General features: G+C 40.0%; 3 protein-coding genes across 3 annotated transcripts; all 3 read right to left on the minus strand.

Moving 5' to 3' along the window:
* Positions 1-1131: 1131 nt before the first annotated feature.
* MELLADRAFT_116245 (uncharacterized protein) lies at positions 1132-3650 on the minus strand (the record flags this gene model as incomplete). Its single annotated transcript, XM_007409361.1, has 6 exons — positions 1132-1826; positions 1936-2194; positions 2268-2310; positions 2406-2434; positions 2520-2831; positions 2937-3650. 6 exons carry the CDS (start codon positions 3595-3597, stop codon positions 1775-1777), a joined length of 1356 nt encoding a protein of 451 aa, XP_007409423.1.
* Positions 3651-5250: 1600 nt separating this feature from the next.
* MELLADRAFT_85677 (uncharacterized protein) lies at positions 5251-7628 on the minus strand (the record flags this gene model as incomplete). Its single annotated transcript, XM_007409360.1, has 9 exons — positions 5251-5544; positions 5646-6147; positions 6227-6396; positions 6475-6618; positions 6697-6833; positions 6912-7050; positions 7135-7244; positions 7320-7529; positions 7589-7628. The coding sequence occupies 9 exons, from the start codon at positions 7626-7628 to the stop codon at positions 5251-5253; spliced, it is 1746 nt and encodes a 581-aa protein (XP_007409422.1).
* Positions 7629-8111: 483 nt separating this feature from the next.
* On the minus strand, positions 8112-10881 carry MELLADRAFT_85678 (uncharacterized protein; the record flags this gene model as incomplete). The annotated part of the gene is made up of 3 exons (XM_007409359.1): positions 8112-8986; positions 9067-9338; positions 9461-10881. The coding sequence occupies 3 exons, from the start codon at positions 10879-10881 to the stop codon at positions 8112-8114; spliced, it is 2568 nt and encodes an 855-aa protein (XP_007409421.1).
* Positions 10882-12763: the final 1882 nt, after the last annotated feature.

The following is a 12763-nucleotide window of genomic DNA, read 5'->3' on the forward strand; positions in this document are numbered from 1 at the left end:
CCATATGACCTTTTTCCAATCATTGTAAGTCCAATCTTTGTACTGTTTAGCAAACTGAAGACGCCTTAGAATGTGTTGGCTCTTGAGATAAGGCTTGACTACTGCCACTCAAGAGTTAAACCCAAGTCTTCGAATTTCTGATCGGATCGTTTGAAGACTTGCTTTAATTGGTAGTTTGCTAGCGATCCAGGCAGCTGAAGCGTGTCGGTTTTTTTTTAAAATTCGCTTCAAAGTTCGCTGATCACGTTCTGAGAATTTCTTCGGTCTTCCGAGTGTTTTTGAGGTCGTTGATACGCGTTTTTTACGGTCATTGTAGATGACCGTGTAGACAGTAGACTTGGGATGGCCTAGTTTTTTAGCAATTTGAGTGCCAGGAATGCCAATTTGGTGCATGTAAACGATGGAAGCCTTTCGGGTGGGAGAAAGGGTGCAGGTCTTCATTTTCTAAGAGGTTTGGGGTTGGTATAGAGAAGATGCTCGAGGACAAAAACACTCATAGACCTCACTGCACTATTACTTTAGAAAAAAACTCATAAACCAAAAAACCCCTTTAGTATATCTGTTTTGAAAAAACAAATCTGGCTGATGTTCTTTTCAAATATTTTTCATATCCATTGGTTTTCATCCGGTATAAACATCACAGAAATGAACAAGAAAGTAGCCAGAGGTTGATCATTATGTACATAGCTTACCCAAAGTCACCAGAGCTTCAACCCTTGATGCCAGTGTTTCATGAGTGGGCACCTGCATGAGCTCCATTTCTAATCTCAACCCGGAATAAATGATCCAGAGGTACAAAATATCAATTGACCAATAGACATGATTTTTTTTTGTGAAACCAACAAGAGTAACATATATTTTCAAAACATCTGTAAAACCAAACAAAACTAAAAGAAATCCAAATTTCAAACCCCTCACAAAAGAGACATAGATAGATATATCCAATACACTTCCTAGTTATCAATTTTCAAATCACAAAAAAAATAAGTAAGATTTAAGATTTTGGTTTTGTAGAATCAAGTCAAATCTCTACTAAAAGTTGTAAGAAAATATCAACAACCAAAGTATTAGAAGTTCAGTAGTCTGAGTCAAGCAGCTAACCTAAGAAACCATTCACACACACACAGTGAAACAACACACAACACACAACACATCTTCCATTTCATTTCATTTTCCATTTCTTACCATTTTAACTCTTCTTTTTCACCCTTTTTTCTGATCCCCTTGAAAATCTAATCTCAAATAAACTCAAAACTAAAAAACAAAAAAATACACTCAAAAGAATGAAAACAAATGAAAATCACATTCACTCCAAGTCCCAATACTTCTTTTTCTTCATCCAAATCCAATCTAAAAAACCAAAAATAGTTTTGAAAAAAAATGAAAACCCCAAACAAAAACACAAAAACACACAAACCACACAAACACAAACATAGATCTTACTAAATATATCAAGGAATCAAAAAATAAATGAAAGTCATGATAATCGTGAATAAGAAGCGCAAAAAAAAACAAAGGATTCACACATCATCGTAGATTAGAATGAGAAAAAAAAAACGAAGAATTCGAAAAGAAAAGAAAACGTAAAGAGAAGGAATTGAAAGAAATTATTGATTTTTCATCAAACAACAAAATCCTTTGAAAAAGGTAAATAACCTGGGCTTTTTGTTTTGTTTTGTTTTGTTTTGGTTTGGTTTTTGGTTTGGTTTGGTTTTGTGGCTTTTTTGATTTCCATCAAGATTTTTTAAAAAGTTTTGTTTCTCCTTGATCATCTTCATGATGAAGCTGCAGACGAATTAGTTAATCCAACCGAAAAATTAAAAGTTCTACACAAAAAAAACCAAAAAAAAAACCAAAAAGCCACGTCAAGTTTTCATTCCAAAAGCAAAAAAAAATGATTGATAAAACTTTTCAAAAAAAAAGAAAAAGACTAACGCTTGAGAAGTTTGAGAAGAATAAGTCACCACACCTTCTTCGGCTTTCACATCCATCAAACCAACACACTTAAAGTTTTTCTTTAAAAGATAAATGTTTTTACCTTTGTTTTTCAAGTATGTCCAATGATTTCCAACTAAACCGAGACCTGAATTAAACGAAAAGAGTTCTTCATTGATTTGTTCGGATGTTAAGTTGATGATTCTGATGGAATGTGGTTTTCGATTGGGTTTGATGGAGGTTTGGAATGGGACTATGGCTGAAAAGGAAAAAAAACATTTGGAAATCAGTTTGAAGGTTTGGGTGAAGGAATTAGGAAGGATTTGACTGACCATTGAAGTCGGCTTCTTGTACTTCGTCATACCATGAGATCGTCTGTAGAGGAACGGGTAAAAGATGAAGATGATCAGCACTCGATCATCCGATTTGGAAGCAACAGTAAGAGCAAGCCATCTGAAACTTTAACATACCACTTTTTTTCCTTCCTCAAAACGAACATCTAATCGAAATCGAAATCGAAATCCAAAATTGATATACTCAACACTCCAATTTTTCAAAAGAGAAAGAAATCAAATCAACTCAACTACTAGCCCGACATTCGATCTTCAGTCTAGTCCAAATCCTTTCAGCCAAAGACATAGAAGAAGTATCAATGGAATGAACTGAAGTAGCATTCGTCGAATGATCACTTTGAGCATCGATGGTAAAACTAGAAGAACCGGTTTGACGGATCATCTCATCACTCTCACGTCTTGAACTCATCAATCTGGCTCGTTTGTTAATCTCAGTTTCGAATTCTAATTCATCTTCTAATTCATTAACTCTTTCACGTAAGGCTTCGATTAATTGACTTGAATGTAATTCGAGTGGAATCGAACTTCTTAAATCTAATTGAGCTATTGAGATTCGAGAAAAAAAAAAGTGAAAGTCAAGATGATGATGATGATGTGTGTGTTTTGTTTTTTTTGGATGGATCAAAGCTTATCAAACAAAACACGTACCAAGACAATCTGAATCTACCCTCCTTCTGTACCTAAGTCCACGTATCACATGTTCTTCATTTGATCTAATCGAACCTTGCATGACTCTAATTTCTTGAGCTACTCCAGGAAAGACTTCTTTAACTAATTCCATGGGTTCAGGATCCAAATGAATCATTCTTGTACGTTCTAATCTATCACATAAACCTTTAAATTTGACTCTAATATCGATTTCAGGTACCACACTACTTTGATCTGATTCATACGTTCTGATTAACCAACGATGCATTGCACGAATCGGTTCATCTGTCCTACGATTGATATTAGGATTAGTAAGATGTTTAGAAGAACTTGAAGGTAAGAGAACATCGGCTTTTCGTTTGAGAGTAGTAGAAGATGATAAAGGGAATTCAATGGTGTTTTGTTGTTGATCTTGATGAGATGAATCTGAGATAAGTTGATTTGAATAAGCTGTTAGATATTTATCGATTAAGACAGCTGAAGTTGGAATTGAAGTAGATTGATTTGAATAAGTTAATGAGATTGCTGAATCAGGTGGAGTTGGAAATTGAACTGAATTCTTTTGATGATGGTGTTGGTTTGGGTTGTGGTGGTTGGATTGAATGGGTTGATCGAATGAAGGAGGTACTACTATATCATTTGATTCAAAGTTACTCATCATGTTCTTTCTTTGCTTTTCTTTCTTTCTTTGCTTTCTTTTCTTTCTTTGTTTTGATCGATCAAGCTCAGCTTCATCAGTCAATCCTCAACTTATCAACACCATGCTCATCCTAAAAACCCATACAGACTTCTTTAAACCCATACTTCAATCACCATTCAATCTGAATTTCATATTCAAATTCAATCAATCACTCATTTTCTCCAGTTTATCAATTCAATTCAATTCTCATTCATTCATTCATTCATTTTACTTAACTCCCTTCGATAATTCTTGGGCTATCGCAGAACAATCAGACTAATCTAACCTATGTCATTTCTCTCATTCAAATTTCATCAAAATCCTCTTCCGTTCGGCTTTTTACGCCCCGGCCACAGACTGACGCGTCCGTGTGGTGAATTTGCGGTCAAATAGCATGAGCAGCCTTGAGGAGGAGCAACCCACTCGAAAAGACAAAAAGCATTTGGAATAAAAAAGAAACAAAGAAACCCAACTCTACTATTTACAAGATCATAGATCAGATTGTCAGATAATTCAAAACAACACGGGAAATGTTTGTTTTGTTTGTTTTTCTTACGAAAACATGTATTTACAAGAATTTGAATTATTATGTAACTTTCTTCTTTTTTTTTTCAAAAAATTGATTTGTGAAAAAAAAGTAATCCTAAAATTTTTTGGAGCTATATGTAATCAAAAACTTGTCCTCTTGGTGTGGAAGCGTGGTTGTTTTTGAGAAGCTATACACCAAAGATTCTTGGAGATGAAATGTGGTTAGGTCACGGTGTGAGTTGACTAAATAAATCTTCCTTGATCATGATTTCCATCCATAGCTATGGTAAAGTTTGAGGTCTTGAGATTCGAGTGTGAGCTTTCCTTCATGCCTAAACCTCCCGATCGCTTTACATAAAAGTTCCATCAAGCACGATCAAGAAACTGTTCTTTACGATCTTGAACTCAGTCGATACATATGTGCACTTAAAGTTCCCCTCCGTTGGACCTCTAAAATCTCATTCTAAGGCCTTTCTCACATGAGCAAATCAGGTCACAGGCGTATGATAACCGGGTGAGAGCCACGTAAAATGCTCATCAAGAGATTTACTGTAAACTAGCGTTCAGAAACGCGTCTTGAAAGTGTACATAAATATTTGGATATTTTACAAGATGAGTGAAGAAAAAATGTCGATAACGTTCATTGTCAGTTGGATGACAAAAGATATTTCCAGAAAACCCTTGTAAAAATCACATAGTTTAATAACCTCTTGAATCAAATGTAAGAATTTATCAAGAGATCTATTTTCATCATGAATTTTAAATGACCTTGATTCTTTTATTATTCTTATTTCATAAAATATATTGGGATCAAAAAATAATTATTTCATGAAAGAAAGAAAGAAAAAAAACTTTTAAGATATACAAAATAAATTCTACAAAAAAAAACACCCAAAAAAAAAACATCGCAACAAAAACCCACAAGTTTCATATACACTTCAATCTTTTTTCGCTTTTGGATCATAAATAAGTAAAGTCCTAAAGAAAAATTAAGTGATTTTCTTAAATTCTAAAAGTAAAAACAAATAAAATAAAATGATGATCAATTTAAGCATTTCAAAGATACATCGAAAAAAAAGAAGAGTAGAAAATCGAAGCAAATTAAATTCAATTCAATTCATCATCTTCATCATCATCTTCATCATCATCTTCATCATCATCTAAAACCAATGCATGTAATTCGATCAAAAACTCATTATACATTCGTTTTCGTTTCTCGAATCCAGGACTAAGATTATCTTTAGTTGATGACCAAATCTCATCTTCTAATAATCCATTCGTTTCAATCGGTATCACATTTTCTCCTGTTGTACTTGGATTGATCATACATAACAAACATAACAATCTTCTATATTCTTCAAAACTGTAAATCGCTCCATTTCGAACTGAATTCATTACAGCCTAAAATCAATCAAAGAAAAGAAAAAAATGAGTCTTAGGATTTTTTTTTCATTCATTTTTTAATTAAATCATAATAGATGATTTCTTTTTGGTTAACTTACATCAGGTCCTTTTGATGCCATTTCCCAAAATTTTCGACTTCTTTCAAAATTCACATTCATTGCTTTTTCCGATTTTCCAATTTGACTTTCACCAATTTGTTGAATTTGATGTTCATCTTCACTCTTTAACGTTTTCATATTCTGTTGTAAAGCCAAAACGTTCTTATGCATCTTACGAAACCCATGTTCATTTCCAATCTTTAATCTCAAGACAGTATTGATCAATAATCGATTTAAAAGTGGTCCGAATCCTAATAAAACAAAATTCCGTTGAGGTTTAGAAAGAGCTGAAGTCAGAGCTGCTTCTGAGCTTGATAAGATTGAATTCAGTTCGATGATGTTAGGGTCTGGTTCAGTAGAATCAGATGGTGTTAAAAAGTATTGTCCTTCTTGTGAAGTCTTGCCGAGGAAATGATAGGCTTGTAACCGTAATTCAAGGTGTAAGGTGAATAGGATTGTTTGAGCAAGTGATTGATATGAGTTCTGGGCGATTTGGAAACGTCTGACCACATCATTGATTTTGTAATGATCAGCATGGCCCACATCAATTCATTCATAAGAGGTTTATGATTCAGACAAACTTCATGATTCCACGCGCCAGCGGCAACCGAAAACCATGTTTACGTTGTTTGACATCGGTGTCGGGTGGCGGTGGCTCCAGCGAAGAATCCTCTCCAGGATCTTCTCCTTCAGGACTCGCGACAATTTGTATCGAAGAGCTCAGCGTGCGCGTGAAAGTTACAAAACAATCCTGATTTGATCAAGCAATAATCGAAACAGGATAAATAAGCGCTTTCTTTCCTGATAGCGCCTGGATTGCTAGACTCACCAGACTGCTATGAAGATTACATAGGGCAGTGATCTTTTTGGGGGACCGAATCAAATCAACTGGAGAGATCTCGTGATCTTCAAGAAATTTTGCTTCGACCTGGAATTGATTTTTCCTCATCTTCTTGAGATCCGTGTCACCCGACTAGACCATCAAATCAGAGGCACAGGGTCAGTGATCGAAATGCCTTGGCTTCTAACATCATTCTTGGTTCAAACCTACCAGAGAGTCGTGAAGGCCCTGCAGAGTTCGACTTAATTCTGGTCTTTGTGCCCAATCCGCCGCCAATTTGAGATTTGCATGAGGATCTGATTCACCAATGTTCGTTGTTGTCTCAGACGCTTCACGACTGACAAGCTCTTCAAAGTAAGCAAAGTAGCCCATACATTAGATACACAATTTGATACTTGTGACTGTTTGGAACCATAAAAGCATACCTTTGAATCGTTCATGACATTTTTGATAGTATTGCACTACAATGCTCACTATTAGCCGTCCATGTTTCTCGCGATGGAATGGCATGCTATGTAGCATATCACACAAGCTCTCTATCAGCTTCATTGAAGTGATCATCGACTGAAACAAGTCCACAATACAGGTTGTCGATCAGAATTGCCACAAGAATGCAGAAAAGCACGCGTCTCTAGACTTGAGGCTGACCTTAGCCACCGGTAATTGCCATATCGACTTCCTTTTGAGATTGACGCTACCACGCTCAAAAGTATTTGAGCCTGCTGAGCCTTGTACGTCTTCTTGAAATCCATCAGGTGCTAAAGATCAATCGATGAATTGAATTTTCAGTTCAAGAACGAGCACTCAATGATAGGAGTCACGATCTGACTTACCATTGATAGCTTGCTCAAAAGCCCTGGCAACCTTTTGTTCCAATTGTGGTAAGAACGTGTGCAACACAAATTCATCCAGAAATCCATTGAACCCGTCGAAATGCAGGAGACTTATGCTTTCATGTGCGTTGACATTTTCGCCTGTCAAGTCCTCGGTGTCATCATTTCCACCTGGTTCGGTTCTGTCGTTGGTGTCAACCAACCTATGATCTTCACTGGTACTGACAACAACTCCATTTGGTAGAACGTCTTTCGCTCGAATCAAGAACTCCAATGTTGGTTGCAACAGTAGAATGATATGAAAAGCATCAGGCTTAGCCAACAAGCGATGTGTTCCATTCCCGTGGCTCCCGCCCGTTCGATTACTTCCAGCCTCTTCATTTAACAAACCAGTTGTTAGAAGGATCCCACCTCCTACATTGTTGTTTATGGTGGTCTGATCAATGACTAAACCAGGAACAGAGACCTTGAGAGCAAAATCAAGATTGGATTCGTGTTGTTCCAAGTCCTTATTGTTCATTTTAAGATCTGTATCTTTGAATTTGAATAGTTGTTTGTTTGGATCTTTCCAAATCGCACCGATATTGGTTGCAGTCGTACTTGAGCCACCAATATTGAATCTCAAAACTTCAGCAATGGAGACGATGGGATTCCTTCGCGTCGCGGTTGCCATGGAATTGGCCTGATTATGTCGAGACACATCCGGACCACCACCAAAGCCTGTATCACCCAAGTCGGTCAAATAGTCATGTAAAAGAGCTCGAACTTCACTCTGAATCGATTTCCAAATCTCTAGTAGTGAAAAGAGAACGTTGGTAGATTTGACTCCGTCTTCTTTGATCCTTTACGTTGACTGATTCTTAACCCTACTTCGTGCGTTACACGGAAGGACTGCAAGGTAGCATCGAGCTTCGAAAATAACGTCCAGAAGAAATCTTGTAAGATTTCAGAATTGGATTCGAGCTCTTTAATTTCATTTATATTGATCTTAAACCTTGAAATCCTTTTGGTGTTAAAGGATTGGATAGCAGAGCTTAGCAAGAGTTTGAATTCTAGAGTACTTGCCCGGTTGCTGGAAAGGGTGTTGATATTGCCATCATTCCCATACGCTTTAGGTGCCGATCCGCCGATGTGAGTAACACTTTCATACCGATCTTCAACCTCGTGAATGGTCGCCTCTACTAGGTTGTAGATCTCGAGTGGAGCCCTCTGCAGAGTATTATCCAAGCCCAAGCTGAGCTTGCCCAAAACAGCGAGACTCTCAATGAGACTCTCCATATATACAAAGGAGTTGACTTCAGGATTGACATTTTGTGCCTTGCGTTTCTTGCCATCAATACCACCATGAGACAACAATCGATGAGAGACAGGAGGAGTGGTTGCATGGTCCCCAAGAGTTGGTGAGGTAGGAGTCGGGTTCATCTCTAGAAACATATCCGGTTCATCGAGAAGAGGATTGGACTGAGGCTTAGTCAACAGATCATCCAAGAAATGCTGCAGGCTAGACGTCACGTGCGTTCTGGTTCGTCGTTGATTGGATGGCAAAAAATCGTTGGGAGGAAAGGAGGCAGCTTGGGAAACAGCAGGTGTGTTGGAATTGGATTGAATGCTCATGTCGAATTTTTCATTGTCTGCGGCGCTTCCATCCGTAAATTGGATAACAGGTACTGCGTCAAAACAAAAGTTTGTCAGCCTAAGCTTTGGTAAAGCAAGAGTATTCACAAACACAAAAAGAAAAGCTTCTTACAGTGGGATTGACCCTTGCGGTACACTCGCCACCTGTTATCACAAAAGTAACTCTTGAGATATAGATGATTATGATGTTCTTCGATCAGTATCTCAAATAATGTAGTCTCTTGATTCACAAGGTAAGACCTCAAGTCCACCAGACCGCCAATCTCTACCAGTTCAGGCTTGTTGATGAGTTTCAAAGACCTAACCAGTAGAACTGTGGCTGATAAGAAGTTCTTAGATGATATCAATGTCTCAAGTTTCTCGGGTACTTGCTTTAGCTGATCTCTAGATTTTGTGGTTATTAGAAAAAGAGGAGTGTTCATAAAGTAATCAGACAGCAGGACACAAGTTTCAGATGGTACGAAATGCGAACGAAATGTGATGAAAAAGCGTAGGAGGGTGCATACATCATGTCAATCAATTTCAGCATCTCTCCTAGCATCTCCCGTCTACCCTGTAAAGCTTTCATTTCACTTCCTTTTCCTCCCACAGTCGAATTAGTTAAGCTGCTACTTCGGCCACATCCCAAAGTATTTCGGCACTCTGTTAATCTAGTCTTAAGTTCAAGTACTCTCTTAGTGCTATGCTCGACATTCATCCTAGCCAAGTTGTATGCATTCACGGATGCGTCAAACTGGCGATAGTTCGTCTGAATAGTCAATTGAAGTGCTTTCTCGAGCTCCGCTTTCAATTTGAGAAACGAAGACAACGAAGGTACAAGACCGCCTTTCTGGTTGATCATGTCTTTGGCTCTCTTGGCGGATTGACTTTGGTCATGTGCGTTTTCTGATTCTAAGAGATCAAGTGCCAGAGCCACCGGTGAGAATTGATTTGACGAGCCCGGAGCAGCACCCTCTTCATCATCTACATCTCCTGTGATGCCAGTCCTTTCCCATGCGGTCTTAATACGCATTAACACTTGCTCGATTTCCCGAAAGCCTGGAGTCATGGGATATGATCTATCATCTAGCTTGCTGGGTTTTGCTTGGAAGCCTTGATCAGCCACAGCTGGCCTTCTCGACCGTCCTGGATCGCCGTTGGAGCTAGATGGAAGCCTTTGGGGTTGTCGCCTGGTATTTTCTGGTCTGATCACAGAATCTTGAAACACCTTCGCGACCGCTCGAGCCCCATGATTCTGCCTTACACCTTTCAAGTCATTTTCAGTCAAAAGATCAACTGGATCATAAGATCCGTCTGACGAAGTTCGAGATATCCTGCGGTCAGGACTGGGATCTCGGTCACCGTATGCTTCAGATTGATCGCGCCGAGATCGGTAATCCTCATTCAAGTAACCATTCGCATTTTGATCAACTTGAGATGGATCGGGATAAATTCCATCACCCTGCTCGTTTCGTCGTCCACTCACCGCCTGATACAGCTTGTTGGTATTCCCAAGTCGATCTCGGGGCCCGGCTGAAACTTCACCTCGTGGTGGTACGACTTGACGTGGGCCATGATCTGAAGTGCCTCGAGATTTTGCGTAACGGTCTGGGTTGGAGCTAGAACCCGAACGAGACTGGGAAGGGTATTCTGGTGTAGTGCCACGATAAGCCTCCGAGGGATCATTGCTAACCACAATGCCAGGATGCCTTGCAGCGTTTCGTTGAGGTCTCGAAGGGGTGTAAGCTCCGATTGTATCATGAGAAGCTTGAGGTCGAAGAGGTCGTTCGACAGGCGAATTGGAAGGGCGAGCAGATCGAGGCGCACGTGGTGGGAAATTGGGGGTCCTCTCAGGTTCGGAAAGTAGAGCAGTCGAGCCAGGCTGTGAGCTGGGGAAGGGGATCGCAGTAGGTTGTTTAAGTTGACTCAAATCGCGGGTTCGTGACATAATCCAGTGAAGTTGAAAAGCTTCTTTGTCGATATGAGTGAAGTGAGTGAAGTGATATCGAATGAAGAAGTGAACTGAGATTTAATCCAATTATCTAGGTCTGGGCGGGGCTCTCATTGGGTCAGGAAGATGGGTTTAAGTCCCATCTTCGCGGTACGTAGGTACCGGTGGTCACACAAAGGAGATAGTTGTAAATGAGAAAAACTCAACTCCAAGTATCTTTGTAACCACTAGGAATAGAAAGAAAGAATACTACAAGAGTACTAATGCAGACTACTACAGGTGGTGTGGGGGTGGCCTATTGAGGGTAGAAGAGGAGGAGAACGGATGATTCTCCCTCCACTACTGGTCTCAATAGGCGAGAACAAGGAAATACGTAGAGATGGGCTTCTCTCCCCAAAAACTCGCGGGGGGGAGAGCCGTGAGCCTAGGGAAGCCCCATCTCTCGAGTCTCCGCGATAACGTCGCAAGACTACAAACTTCCAAGTTAAACCCAAAAGAAACTCGATCATTTCATTTTTTTTTTTTTTTTTTTTACCTGAGTCTTAGCAGATGTCAACAAGAAAAAGGTAGCCACAAAAAGGCCGGAATCATTTCCGGATTGAGCGCAGAAGGGCCTTAGTTTTCCGGAGGTCTTTAGTCGAAAACTTCCGCAGGTAGATCCTATAGGCATCAGAAGCCCACCTTCCGCTCCTTTTAACCTCCTCCCTGGAACATCCTAAATTCCATCGAAGAGAAGCGCCTCCAATCCGAAAGGAGTGGCCGTGTAAGAGCTGCTTGGATTTGGGACGGGTAGAGTTCCAGATCTTTTTAAACTTGTTGATTGCGGTAGCTTTAGACACCTTTGACTTCTTCCCATCAGATAAGTAGCTAAATACGAAGTCTGTTGGCTTCCGTGGGCGAAAGTCATAAAGCGCCTTGAGACAAGAGACCGGGTCCAGTATGGAATCCTGTCGCTCCAAGTGAATTTGCTGGATTTCACCCGGTTTGGCCGTTTTTGCCTCGTGCAGATTAATGACTACATCCGAGCCATCTGGTGCCCATTCTAAATCCTGCCAACGCGGAACCGACTTCCGTGAATCGTCTGAGACTAGCTCTCCAAGTCGAGCAGAACCCCAAAAGGCTGAAAGAGCAACTGAGAGCAAAGAGAGTTCTTCCTCTCCACGACCCGCGAGATTTCCGTGCAGAGCGAGAAGGTCAGATATGAGAACAGGAGGACGTTTTTTATCGAGTTCATCGAACTTGGCTTCTAATTTTCGTGATGCTTTAAGGACCGCTTTGATAACAGGTTCGACATCACTCGGGAAGAAGGTTCCATGAAACAGGTGCCAGGCCTTAATGCCCGCCAGGTATGATTTGAGGGTAGGAGTTTTAACAGATTCGTCTTGAGCTATCCACCTTTCACCTTTGACGGACGCCCATACTACAAATTCACATATGATTTTGGAAGGTATCGGTAGAAGTAAAGTGTGGTCGATACCAATTACATCTGCGAACCGTTTAAGCTTCACAATTCCTGAGTTGTAGGACTTAAGTGTACTATGTTCCCAAGCCCCATTCAGCAGATGTAGTTGTAGTGGATTCGAGTCGACATAGTCGAAACCGTACGCGTCAGATCGAAAGTCTTTGAACTGGACCGGTTTGGACTTGTCAAGAGTGGGAGGGGAGATCATTTGAGAAAGGTTGGAATAGCCTGAGATGCGATAAGGAGGGATCGTCATATTGACGCGGAAGTTGGCGGCAATGAGACTTGCGTAAGAAAAGGTACCAGGTCGTCTGGGACGACTATTTGTACTTCGTGACTCCAGCTCAATGATCCAAAAATTCCTCGCGACAGATCATCTGCCAGATTCCCTTTAGAAGTCACCCTGTGTGCCACAAT

Source organism: Melampsora larici-populina (genome assembly GCF_000204055.1).
Source record: "Melampsora larici-populina 98AG31 unplaced genomic scaffold MELLAscaffold_15, whole genome shotgun sequence".
In the NCBI taxonomy this organism is placed as follows: Eukaryota; Fungi; Basidiomycota; class Pucciniomycetes; order Pucciniales; family Melampsoraceae; genus Melampsora; species Melampsora laricis-populina.